Source organism: Ciconia boyciana, chromosome 3 (genome assembly GCF_034638445.1).
Source record: "Ciconia boyciana chromosome 3, ASM3463844v1, whole genome shotgun sequence".
NCBI classification, from domain to species: Eukaryota; Metazoa; Chordata; class Aves; order Ciconiiformes; family Ciconiidae; genus Ciconia; species Ciconia boyciana.
The window spans coordinates 125,583,145-125,596,680 of record NC_132936.1 but is presented as its reverse complement, the minus strand read 5'-3'; the positions used below and the strand labels follow the sequence as shown (position 1 = coordinate 125,596,680).

General features: G+C 39.5%; 1 protein-coding gene across 2 annotated transcripts in view; it reads right to left on the bottom strand.

Moving 5' to 3' along the window:
- Positions 1–10,966, bottom strand: part of FANCL (FA complementation group L) — a 31,626-nt gene extending 20,660 nt beyond the window's left edge. For both annotated transcript variants that reach the window (XM_072857520.1, XM_072857521.1), the window contains exons 1-5: positions 10,819–10,966; positions 7,677–7,735; positions 6,649–6,709; positions 5,554–5,610; positions 3,669–3,766 (exon numbers count right to left, since the gene is read on the bottom strand). In XM_072857520.1, coding sequence (XP_072713621.1) covers positions 3,669–3,766; positions 5,554–5,610; positions 6,649–6,709; positions 7,677–7,735; positions 10,819–10,911 — 368 coding nt within the window. In that variant the 5' untranslated portion in view covers positions 10,912–10,966. The remainder of the gene's footprint in view (positions 1–3,668; positions 3,767–5,553; positions 5,611–6,648; positions 6,710–7,676; positions 7,736–10,818) is intronic.
- Positions 10,967–13,536: the final 2,570 nt, after the last annotated feature.

Here is a 13,536-nt window from a genome sequence, read left to right as displayed (position 1 = left end):
ATTCAGCATAACACACACACAAATGATTGAGAGCACACGACAAGGCAGGATTCCCTTGGAAATGGGGAAGGCAAGAGGAGAAGATACTTTCTATGAAAAAACTTGGCAAGCATCAAGCAGAAATGCATTGAGACTTGAGAGATCATGACTCACACCATGGACTTAAGAGATACTAGCAACCTTTATGAATCCACATGAGGGTGATTAAGAGTCCTACAAATGTTTTATAGTCGATAATTTACCTTCCCAAGACATTGTCATAGGATCAACTAGCGAGATTATGAGATAGCATTAGAAGAGCCTTTCCTATAGCTTAATACTACTACATGTGTACTCTCTCCCACCTCAGCTGATGAGGTTTGTGCTGGTACTTTTCCATGTTCTTAAAATGAAGGAAGTATCCTCCTTTGAACTCCTCAGCTGTTAGGACAGCACTTAGTGTGGGAAATTTGGTACAATTTTATAACTTGTTGAACTGTGACTTTTGTGTACAAGTATTTGAACATGAAAGCATATTCACCCTCCCCCACACCTAAATTAGGTCAAAGAATCAACTTTCCTGTGTCACAGAGAAAGCCATTATATCTAATCACAGCAGCCTGCCCATTTGCAATCCTCATTACTGTGTGTACTTTCAGTGGCCTAGGAGGAAAGAGGTGCAAGATTATTGCAGATAATGTCTTCAATTTGTTTCTGAGAAACTTCACATATTCCTTAGATAAAAGCCATTAGAACACACTAAGTTCGTGCCATACCTGAGAGCTTCTTAACTCACTTCGGAGGTAAAGGAACCATAGCCTATTGCTTTAATTCTCTTTCAAACAAATCAGTTGGATTTGGATGCGGCCAGCTTCCAGCATGATCCAAAACTCACTAGGAAAAAGTAAATCTAGAGTCCCCAACAAGCCAATTCTTTTCTAAGAAAAATCCCGATAAACAAAGCTGGAGGCTTCTCAAGGTGTGACCAGTAACTGATCCTTACTGCCAGTACAAAATGCAGGCTTCGTTTTGTGCTGAAAGACCATACCAGGATGTTTTGAACTAACATGCAAATATGCATCACCTGCAACTCAAAATCCATCTAGGTTAAGAGACCTTCTTCATAGTTCATTATATTGTTAAAAGCACACTAAAATTAGAGGTGTAACTTACTAATGTACTTCAAATCGCCTCTCTAGGTTATTCTCCTTCCAACTCATAGTAAACCAGATACAAAACCCCTATGTACAGCCTAGCCCTTTGATTAATGGTTGACTTCCCCAACCAAAAAAACCCAATCAAACAGAGACCTTGTCTGTAACATAAGTCAATCAAGAGGTGTATGTTTACTGAATGACATGACTACACTGGACCAAAGCACAGCATAAGTTGTGTGTCTACATGAAGACCATCTTTGCCTACAAAACCAGGTCAAATTCTGCCCTAGAAGCATGCTCTCCGATAAAACACTGATGTGCTTTTTACTAATAAATCACTGGATGTTTTGTATGTACAGCAAGTCAGAAGAGATAAGCTAGTAAATTGTATTTTCAAAGTGTATTTTTAGTATATTTAGCTATATGCTATATTTATATCTCAAATTATAAATATAGTACATTTTATATATCTATATCTTTAAAGTATTTTTATTGTATGCCAGTGTCTGTTTTGCTGGCATGGGCTTTTTGAAGGTTTTGTTTTGTTTTTCATTTTGGGAGAGCAGGCATGATTCGAAATTTATTTCCCATGTGTTTAGGAAATTTTAACTAATATTCTCAGACCCGAGTCCGAGAAATTTTAATAGAGTATGTCATCAGCTGGCACAACTACATACCTAACAATGGACATCACTGAAAAAACTTCAGCTGATTTAACAAGGATGTTTTAAATCTTTAAATAAAAGTGGGCCTTCAAAGCAAATTCCTACTTAATGTTAATCACGTTATTTATTTATATACAAATAAGGTGAGAAAACTCAAAACTATTCTTAAACTCAAGACTTCTTTATTTCATTTAGCAAAATAAACACTTGTTAAATTACCATCCAAGACTAAGGTAAAAGTAGATTTGTCTTGTTGAAAACTGCAAATGTAAACTTTTTTTTTAACTTTCATTTTACTGAAACTAAGAAGTAGCTTCTCATTCAAAACTCTTCAACATCCTACAAAATCTTTCATCTTAACCCCTTGAAAGAAGACATTGTGAGATTAACGGCATATTATTAGTTAAAGACAGCCTTCAAATATATTTCCTTAATGCCTCCCTACACAGAAACAACGACCTTCTTCAACCCCATAAAGGTCTCCTGGAGGTTCTAGGGGAAAGGACAGAAATCAGTCCATTCCAGGCTCTCTGCTGGAGGAGTAAAAGGCTCAGTATCTGAGAACTTGCCAGTGGTGGCCCATGTAATAGCAGTTAAAGCCTTTCAAGTAAAAGTCTGCAAAACAGGAAGCTTTGCAGATTTCTGAAAAATTTCCACATGGACCTTGTGTACTTCATCACAACTGTGTGTTCCTTCAGGTTTCTATGGGAGGTATGAGGAGAACAACCTTGTTTTCCTCTGTAGGAGGATGAAATTAAATTTGTTCTGTGAGCTCATCTGAGAGTATACGGAACTCTGAATAATATAATCTGTTTCCACTCATTCAAGACCCTAACGAGAAGGCACCCAGAGGCAGCTATGTGTACATTTCATTCCTCAACAAAGTCAAATATCCTTTCCTAATGTGACATTCTTTCCCATGGTATTAAACCAACCATTTTAGTTGGGGTGAAAAGATTCACTTCTAGTTCCCCTTCCCCCAGAAGACGACCTGAATTGTCACTTCTTGTTCCACAGATACTCAATTTATAGTACAGCATATACATGAAACCACGTTCTTGGGTACACTGAGCCTCCATCCTCAGGTGACACAGTTTATACTCTCTTTGTGCAGTAACCAACATTCTTTCCACTTCAAAATGCCCCCCTGCTCCCCCAAACATGCTCTGCTTGCACTTTTGGAGACTAAGGAATGCTTTTCAATAGCCCTCATCTCTGTTTGAACCCATCTGGGCAGCAAAAAATATATATAAGTTTCTCTCAGTCTCACAAAGAGCTGGCTGTTTTGAAGTTCTGGATTTACAGCTTTCCAAATTCTCCCCTCCACTCACACTTTTTTTTCCTAGATTTACCTTTTTGTGGATTAACTATGTTATTCTTTTGTCTAAGGAGATCCTTGTGCTATGGAGCGCAAGACAGAACTGTTCCTTAAAAATAATTATCCTAGTTCTAAAAAATGTACGAACTGTTTATGAAAGCATAAAGGTACACGATGACCAACCATAGCATACAGGAATAGTCAAAAAAAGCTGTATAAAGTGGGGAAAAGAAGGAAGAAAAAGGAAAACTATAAAAGTTATTAAATATGTTTACTACACCAATAGTTTATAGGTCAAAGAAGAATTGATTTCTTAGTAGCAGCATCTCACCTTTCAGCTCAGTTATTTGAGACTGCAAATATAGTTGGTAGAGGTTTTCTGTTTTTTTTTTTAAATTAAAAACAAAGCAGCAGAGTTTTTAAAGCAAAACCAGTTTCTGAACAGGGTAAATTAACTGAACAAGTACATTTGATATGTTCAACTCACAAATATAAAACAAGAACAGATATTCTAAAGATAATGTCTCTTAAGAAATAAAATACACATACTTATTCCAACCCAATATTTCTAGATCTCTGACAAGACAGGAGTAGTATTCTGGTGGCCGTGGTATATGCAGGTCTTGTGTATTCTTTAAAGCAATTTCCTGTTTAAAAGAACATTAAAAACATCATTAAGAAAGATTTCAATATTTTTGCATCTATTTAGTCATGTGATTTTTGCAATTCATTCAAAAATATTAAGCCTATGTAAAATTAACTGTACACTGCATTTGTTTTGTTATAGCCTCCAGCTAAAGCAGACAAAGAAGCTGTTTGGTAAATTACTTCAGATACTGGTAATGAAAACATCTGCAATTTAAAAAAACCCCTGCAGATGTTGACAACATAGTCTTCAGATGCAAATATCAATTGTGCTTCTTTTTCAGCTAATAAATTTGAAGTCAAGCATCTTGACTGAAAGAACATTTCAAAAGAAGGTTCTATTAAGCCCACAGCTGTCTCCTGGGCTCCACAGCCACAAAAGACAACACATACATGAAACCCCTCGTATCATTTTTAAGTAGGTATATACAACTTTAAATAGCAATCAAAAAAAAACCCAAAAAAACCAAAACCTCAATTTTAACATCATAGGATCCCAGAGAGAAAGTTTTGGTACAGACACTCATCAAGTATGTTGTAATGCCTCAAAAAGAAATGTTTATCAAAGAGGTAATGCCATGTTACAGAGAAAAACAAAACCAAACCATATTTTCCACATTCATGTTGTACTACTTGTTCTTGAAAAGTATACTTAAGTTAAAATTATCCTTACAGGACAAATAAATAAATAAATTACTTTTATAATAAAATTATTAACAAAAATAAAATAAATTTAAATAAAAGAAATCATAAATAGAATTAATAACAAAATCAGTATAACAATCATTTCTGCCCAGTTCTCCTGCAGTGTCTTCAGTTGTTTTTACTATCTGCACTGAGGATCACTGTTTTACTCCTTTGAATGAATTATACTTTCATTGCATTCTCATTTTCTGAGTGTTTGTGTATCCAGGTAAATAGATTGGAATAACTATTGCGAAATATTCCAAAATAGCCACATGTAGACATTCTTATTCAGTCCTATTCCAAGCACCTTTGCTTGGTTTAGTGTACTCCAGTTTGGCAGGGATTGAACCAATACTGAGGGAAGGCATTCCCAGTGTAGACCATCTTTGTTGTTGTTCTGAAGAACACTTACTGTGGTTTCTTTCTAAGTTAAGTAGGTTATATGCAAGTATTCTTTGGCAAGAAAGCTCACTGAATAATGTTTTATTAACAGACAAGAAATTGACAGTTTCATGTTGTTAACTAAAGACTTTGCTATTCTTCAATCCAGATTAGAAAAAAATTTTAAAAAAGAATAAACAGCAGTCTGAACTATTAAAAAAAAAAAAAGCTTTCTGCATTTATTGGCCAAGTTGTCACACAGGTGAAAGCACCTTCAGCAATGCACTGACTGTATAATCCTTTGTATGATTATAAGCCTTCTTTACCATCTGGACAATACCAGGAATTCCAAGAAAATAATCGTAAAGAGGATGGCTCTATACTGAGATCCCTTGTTGGGATTTTAACTTTAGTTAAAGTGTTAACTAACTAGTTAACACACTTTAGTTAACACACTAAGTGTTAACTAAAAATTTTAGTTAATTTTTCTATAACACTCCAATTTCCAAAGAGTACAGTCACTTAAAATCCTAAAGGATATTTATACAAATATTACATGAACAGCACACATACAAAATCACCTCTTCTTAAAAACAACAACAACAAAAAAAACCAACCACCAAAACATAAATCCATCTATCAAACAGTAAACTGTAAACTGAAAGTGAAAACCAAAGCTATAAGAACATCCCATCTCCCACATATATATTCTGTCACTTACCAAAACAGTTTTCAGCTCCACCATAAAACTGACAAGATCTGGACAGCTGTGCAACCTCTGGAGGGAACACAGTATCAGTTATTTTCTTCAACTCATAACTTCTAGTGGCAAACAATTTCAGCCTAACTATCTACTTTTCTAGTATTGTCAAACCAACTAACATAAAAAACCCCAACTGTATACCATGTTTAAATATTTCAATTACAGAACAAATCTCCCAGAGTACAGGAAACGTTACTGAAAATTAACCATCACCTTCATCATATCATGTCACATTACACATTTATATATTTATGAAGACTTTACACTTTATGTATTTATGAAGACTTTAGTCTTCACCAATGAGAGCAGAAGGTTTAGAATCACTCAAAAATGTTTCTTAGTTGGTTATATTTTCTTTAGGAACTCTCCAGACCTGTCTGCTTCTAGATGCTGTACATGATTGAGGATCCCTGTCCATTTTCAAATGCAGTACCTATTTACACTTCCATTTCCTCAGCTCTGTATCTTTGGTTACTCCCAACTCACAACCCTTGTTCTACAAAGGGGTGCACAGTCCATGAGATACAGCGTCTCAACTAGCACATGCAAAAATGCCTTCCTAGAAACAAAATATTCTTTGTGACTCCAGGGCTGTTGTATCCTTGCTCCAAAGCTTCTTCCGGATAGGAAGGTTTAACTTCGATTCCTTGACTGTCTACAACACAAAATGAGCTAGATCTATCAGTAATTAATGTGAATTCTCTTCTTTGTGTTATGAACAGTTTGTAAAAAAAAAATATATATATAAAAAAGGAAACACAAAATCTGTTTCTATCTGAGAGATTAAAGAAAGATTCCAGTAAAATGTCAGCAGCCATTTATTAAAAAGCATTCTATCTTAAAAAAAAAAAGCTTGAATAAAAATGAATATTTACTATATTCTATCCATCTCTCTGTAGACTGACCTGCAAATCCTCAAGCATTTCAAAATAAATCTTGGCTATACAATGAAAGGAGAGTTCTTTAACAGTTTTAGAATAGATGCGTGAGTACAAGCTTTTCAGAATTATTATAAGCATACATTTAACAGAAATGGTTTTAGAAGTTGTATACCTGCTTTAAAATATGCCGATATCCATGCAGTATCTTCTTTAGGTGCCAGCTACACTCTATCCTAGACAAACAGTATTTTGTATAGATTTTAAATTCACACTACATGATTTTTAGGAGATCAGAAACTCTGCTACACAACAACATAAAATATTTTCTTCAAAAAAAATGAAGGAAGTAAACAATACTTCAAAATTTCTTTGAGTTCTCATATTCAAAGTTATTTAAAACTTTCAAATGTCACTATCCCAAAGCCCATTAAAAATTAAGCATTTACCTACAAAAGCCTCTGTTCTTTGCTGAAAACAACAACATAATTCTTGCAAGCTGATATGACTTCATAAAATATACCAATATTTAACAATGATATCCTGAAAATGTCAAAGTTACCTAGAATGTGTATCCGACCTAGAACGTAATAAAGCTATCAAATACATCTGTTCATAGATCAGAGCAGGCTGGCCAAGGCAGAATTATGGAACACAAAGACTAATCCATGCATGTGTGCATGCACACAATACACACCCCCCCACACATATTACTATGATAAACACTCGCAGTAATAACAACAGAGCTTTTAAAGAAAAGTTGGGTAACGCAAATTGATACGTATTAACAGGGAAGAGAAAAATATGGTTAGCATAGCTTTTTGAACTTCAAGCATATAATTGCTTAAATTTACAGCTTTGCACTGAATTTTCTGTTTCCCAAATGGTGACATATAAATAATCAGATTTAAATGAGCATTTTTCCAAGTACATTGATTTATATGTAAATACAACCAATTAATTACAACAGGTTTCAAAGTTAATTAACAACAAAATATTTTGATATAGGCAATGTTTATTGTCAGCGTTTATTAACACTGATGCTGTACAATTTTGTTGCAAGGTTAAGTTGAAGCCAGTAAGACTTAATTACCAACAATGATATTGGGAAAAAAAAAATTAATATGCATATCCATAATAGCTTTTATCAAAATAAACTTTTGTTACATACACTTACAAGTTGCTTTCATAAAACTATTTTACCTTGCATTTTTCAGTTGAAAATCCATTGGTAACAGTATCCTGATATGGAAGTCTCTACCCTTGAAAATAAACATTTAGTTAATAGGAAGGTCAGCAGAGAAAAATAGTTAGACACTTGTGGGAAGTGTTCCCCATAAGATCAGCTACTAAGAAAGAAAATTTGTCTTATCTGACTTTTGGGAATATTTTTCAGAATTTCTTGATTTAGGAAAAAAAAGCAGCATGAGTGACAGGTAGAAATAATGCTGATTTTAATTCTGAAGTTGAAATACTCTTGACCTCTAACTTGCAGTATTCAGTAAAAACTCTTCAGTGCATCACATTTCATAAAGCAAAACCAGAACATTTTAGAAGAAAAATAAGCATTATCCAAATCTGGACAAAACCAAGAAATATCATTTAATCCAAGTCATGCTGAAGTACATGAAAGTCTGTCTTCAGCTCAAGTAAAAGTCAAAACAGACTCTTATCATAAAAGTACTACATATGAATTATTTTTTTGTGGGCACTGATCCACAACACATTTCAGCAAGGTTTTAGAAACTGTAAACAAAACCAGTCCCAAGCACATGAATGTAATTTCTTTTCCTGTTAGTGCAACCCATATGGGGCAGTTCCTAAATGCCACCTACTTGCATTTTCAGTAATTGTCCCGATTTGGGATCCACCCTCTAATTTCTTATGGGATGATCAAAATAAAACTGAAGTAAAGAAGGTTTGTGAGTAGTTTTAACTCCTCCCTGAAGCAGAGATGGCAGTTAACTCATCCCAAAACTTTTATTCCAAACTCTGTTCCATCTCAGCATACCTTGAATTATGTCCACAAATTCTGAGATTTCTTCAGCAGGAAGTTGAGAACAAAAACAGATTTCATCCTGCGATTAGATGACCGATACAGTGGATGCTTTATCTCAATTTCAGAAAGGCTTTTAATACTGTTTCCCGTAACATCCTCATAGACAAACTAAAGAAGGATGAACTAGATAAGCTGACAGTGAGGTGGACTGAAAACTTGCAGAACTGCTGGGCTCAAAAGGTTGTGATCAGCAGGACAAAGTCCAGCTGGAGGCCCCTGACTAATGGTGCACACCAGGGGTCAGTCCTGGGGCCAACACTGTTTGATCTTTGCTAGTGACCTGGATGATGGGACAGGATGCACTCTCACTCAGCAACTTGGCAGAGGATACAAAACTGGGAGGAGGGGTTGATAGGCCGTGTGATTGTGATACCATTCGGAGGGACCTCAACAGGCTGAGAAATGGGCTGACAGGAACCACACAAACTTAAGAAAGGGAAGTGCAAAGTCTTGCACCGGGAGAGGATTCACCCCATGCACCAGCACATGCTGGTGGCTGACCAGCTAGAGAGCAGCTCTGCAGAAAAGGACCTGGTGGTCCTCGTGGACATGAAGTTGATCCTGAGCCAGGAATGCACCCTTGCAGCAAAGAAGGCCAACAGCCTCATGAGCTGGATTAGGCAGAGCATCGCCAACAAGTCGAGAGGGGTGATCCTTCCCCTCTGGTCAGCACTGGTGAGGCACACCTGGAGTGCTGGGTCCCCAGTACAAAGAAAGGCATGGACATACTGGAGTTAGTCCAGTGAAGAGCTATGAAGGTGATTAAGAGCTTGAAGCATCTCTCATACAAGGAGAGACTGAGGGAGCTGAGACTGGTTAGCCTGGAGAAAAGAAGGCCCAGGGGAGATCTTGCCAGTGTGTACAAATACCTGATGGAGAAGGACTAAGGAAGGTGTAGCCAGACTCTGAGTGATACATGCTGGCAGGTTGACAGGCAATGGGTACAAGTTGAAATACAGGAAATTACACTTAGATGCAATGAAAAAACACCTCAGTAACAGTGAGGGTGGTCAAACACTGGGACAGGCTGTCCATCAGGTTGTGCAGTCTCTGTGCTTGGAGATAGTCAAAACCTGACTGGACATGGCCTTGAGCAACCTGCTCCAGCTGACCCTACTAGAAGAACTCCAGAGGTTCCTTTCAACCTCAGTGCTTCAGTGATGCTCACAAGCAAAAACAAGATACCTGTTTCAGAGCTGAATATAGCCCATTGGCACATCAGTTGCTTCCAAACTCCTCCAAAGCTGGTGTTTACCATACGCATAAATTAAGCGCATAACCTCAGACTTCGCTACATTATGGCCTTAGCCCTAATAAAAAAATCACATCTGAGAACACATTTGCGTCTCAACCTTCCCGTTAACTCCCGGATGCATTCTAACACGCAGAGCGTTTCAGAAGTTGCAGCTGTTAGAGTAATGGAAATATAAACACATGCTTGCAAATGTCTTGTGAAAGCTGAATATGAAAGTCACCAAAAATCTGCCTGAATTTTGACTGCAAAGCTACATTTTTGAAAATGCAAGTGTGACGCAGCCCACATCTTTTGACTTTTACTTATTTTTATAGGAAGAAAATCCCACGCTATTTCTAAATGAAAATACACCTGTTAAGAGCAGTTTCTGTGGTCTGTGTGCAGGCGCATGTGTGATATTTTAATGGGCCACGGCTGTAGCGTCACTGCATAGTGCCTCTGATGGCAAAGCTGGCTTAAGAGCATCCACTCTCAACCTGTCTTAGGTGCTGGTTTTCTCCCTGCACTGCAATTTACCAGATCCTCAGAGAGATGATGCAGCTACTTAAGCTGAAACTTCACAAACACAACAAACGAAAGGAAAATACCCACAATTAGTCATTTGCTTCAACCTTTACCCTAGGCCAAGAGTGTAGGGCACATTGAATCTGCCCCCAAAAAAACCACTTGCCAGCACAACAAATCCAGCCCACAAGCCATCAGCGAGACCGCGCTGCTGAAAGAAGAGCAATTCTAGGCACGAACAGTGCAAACCCGCGGGATCGCGACGTGGGCGCCTCTGCACAGCACCCTTACGGCACACGGAACCGGGCGCAGGAAGGCACCGCAAGCTGAGGGGCCCCGCTACGCCTGCCGGCATTTCCTGCTTCACAAACCCGGCGGCTCCGCGCTCGGTCAGGAAGCTGCCGGCCCCGGCAAGGCGGGAAGCGCTCCCCCCTCACACAGACCCGGCCCGCGAGCGCAGGCCTGGGGGGCGGGGAAGCTGATGCGGAATAACGGCCGCCGGCCAAGCGGCGCGCGGGCCCCGGTACCTGCGCGGTGACGAAGCCCTCATAGGCCGTCCCCTCCCGGTTCTGAGGCAGCAGCAGCGGGCACTGACGGAGCAAGGCCCCCGAGCCCGCCATGCCGCCGCGCTCCTTCCCGCCCGCCCGGCACGGCCGTTCGAATCCGACGCGCCGCTGGGTGAGGCCCCGCCCCAGCCGGCGCACGCGCCTGAGGGGAAGGGAGAGGCGCGCGGCGCGGCCGTTAGGGCGGGCGCGTGCCGGCCGTTACCTGAGGCGGGCAGTCCTGTGGAGACTCCCGCAGCGAGGTGCAGGTTCTAGAACTCTGAGGAGTACGGCTTCCCGGGAGCCGAGCCGGGCCGAGCTGCGGACCAGCCCTGGGGTTTCCTCACGCTTTAGCACGTCCTGAGGGGACAAGCACCCTGGACTAAGAGCCGTCGAGCAAGGCTCTTGATACACAGCCGGCTGCGCCAAACAGATTGCAGTGCCCCCCGAGGCAAGGCAAGGCAAGCGGTTACTCCTGGCTCGATTCACGTGTTGCTTTTCTAGGAATCATACAGTGTTTCTTGCCGCAACACTTCTGAGGTGATAAAAGTTCTTCTGCCTGCCCACGCAGGTGTTGGGATAAAAACTTTCCTCGCTTTTCTGGGTAGGCTGCCACTAGGACTTGACCGTCACCGTGTTTGGGAAAGCCTGAGGAAAGAGACTCAAACAAAACTTGGGGGTTTATTATGTATGTTTCAGAAGGCCTTAAGACTTTGCAAAGCTGAGTGTCACACAAAACACAGCAAGAGGCAGTTTTTGCCTAGACAATGTTATCCCACAAGTGTGAGGTCACTTACCCAGTGTGCGAGACACCAATATACACACAGGGCAGAAGTATTGTACTTCATGTCTGCGCAGACATGGGTGCTAGGTTGGTAGCTCCACAAAGCTAGCACAAAGTTCAGTCATACAAGTACAGTATTTATACAGTCTAGTTATGCATATGCATAAATAATTACACAAAGCAGTTTTCTATTGGTCTACATTTCTCTTAGTTCAACTTAAAGCTACCATGCTACTTTAATATTCTGCACATGCTCAAAGGTGAGGGGTCTTTACTTGGGCCAGGGTATCCAGCTCGAGGGGTGTGACTTTTAGTATTATAATGAGGATAGTTTGCATGAGGGTGCTACTTATCACACTTCCACTACTTGTTTCAGATGGTTCCCAAAACATCTTAATTAGCATACATATTTCTCCAGGATGTGCTTCTCTCCCAAGGACAGTAATTCTTGTTTAGACGTTCTGCTTTCCAGCCTGAATCCCCCTTATCAGCTTTACGGAAGCCTTGGCCTTCCGCCATCTCCTGTTAGACTACACTGTTAGACAGACAGACACATTTGAGAGGGAAAGAACAGTTCTACAAAGGGATAGCTGACTTACCAAAGTCACCCAAGAGGTGTGTTGCAGGAATAGCAACTGAATGTTGAGAATTCCCAAGGCTGCTTCCCTTGGGAGCAAGTGCAAAGTGCAATTTGATTAGCATGCAATATATTACTGAAGTTTGTAGAAGGTCATATCCGTAGGCCAGCTGATAAGGCCTCTACTGTTGGATACAGTATGACTGACTGAAGTGGCTAAATCTCATCAACCTTTCCAGTTACTCATCTCTTGTAATAGAGGTTATTTCTCTCAACACATGTTGAGATGTTCATATCTTTAAACCAGTGCTTCTCACTATGGAAATGAGTACAGAAGGCTCAGCAAAATGTAGAAAAGGTAGTATTAGCAGGAGCTCAGCTGTTCCAGGCCAGGGAACAGGGAAGGGGCTGCAAGTGTTTTCTGCAAGTTTTTATGGCATAGAACCACTGTCTGTGATTGCTGGCAGCAGCTCGGTACCTGCAGGACAAGGGGAGAATTGAAAGAGAAGCAAAGAACACAACAAAAATGTTTATACCTGCAGCTAGATCTTGTTCCCTTAGCTTGAGAGACCTGTACATGGGGATTGCATGGAAATAGAGGAGTCAAAAGGGGTTAAACCCTTTGCAGTTTTATATTGTTGTAGTGGCTATTAGAAATATAGCTACTAGGTGAGGGAATGAACATTAAGCCTTGTTTGCTCATTTGAGCTAGATGTTAAACTCTTGTGTTCTGTGTTCTTTTTGTATGTTGCCAAAGTTCCTCTGTCCTGTATCCAAATTCTGCCAATGATTTGCCCAAGCATCAGGCGTGCAATGCACTAAGAAGAGTCAATAGAGAGGTGAAAGAGTCCCAAGATTTGCCATTTAAATTCATTATCATAAGATTTTCAGGAATACATGCTAATAAAAATATATCCTCAGTGGTGGTTAACATGGTGGGGGTTTTTTTGTGTGTGTTTTTTTTTTTTTTTTTTACACCTTGCAAGTGTCACTGGTGATTTCCAGACTTCCAGTAAATTATCGGTGTACCTGAGAAAGACATGTTCTAGCAGTTCAGTTCTTTCCAAGAATGTTGTTCTAGTCACCCTTTTTTGCTCCAAAAAACTTTGGACAATGCAAGACTGTTACCAACTCAAGAAACATTTTCTAAGTATATACACAAACAGGTTTTAAATACCACTATGTTTAATCTGTATGCCCATAGTTTGCTCCCCCAAAGCTGTTCATGTGCATTTCAGTACCCGGCGTGGCTCACCTTGAGCAGTTAATCCAATGCTTCACAGTAAATTGCATCCTTCATATTATCTATTAATTTCATTTTGATAAAACCATTTCTTCTCTT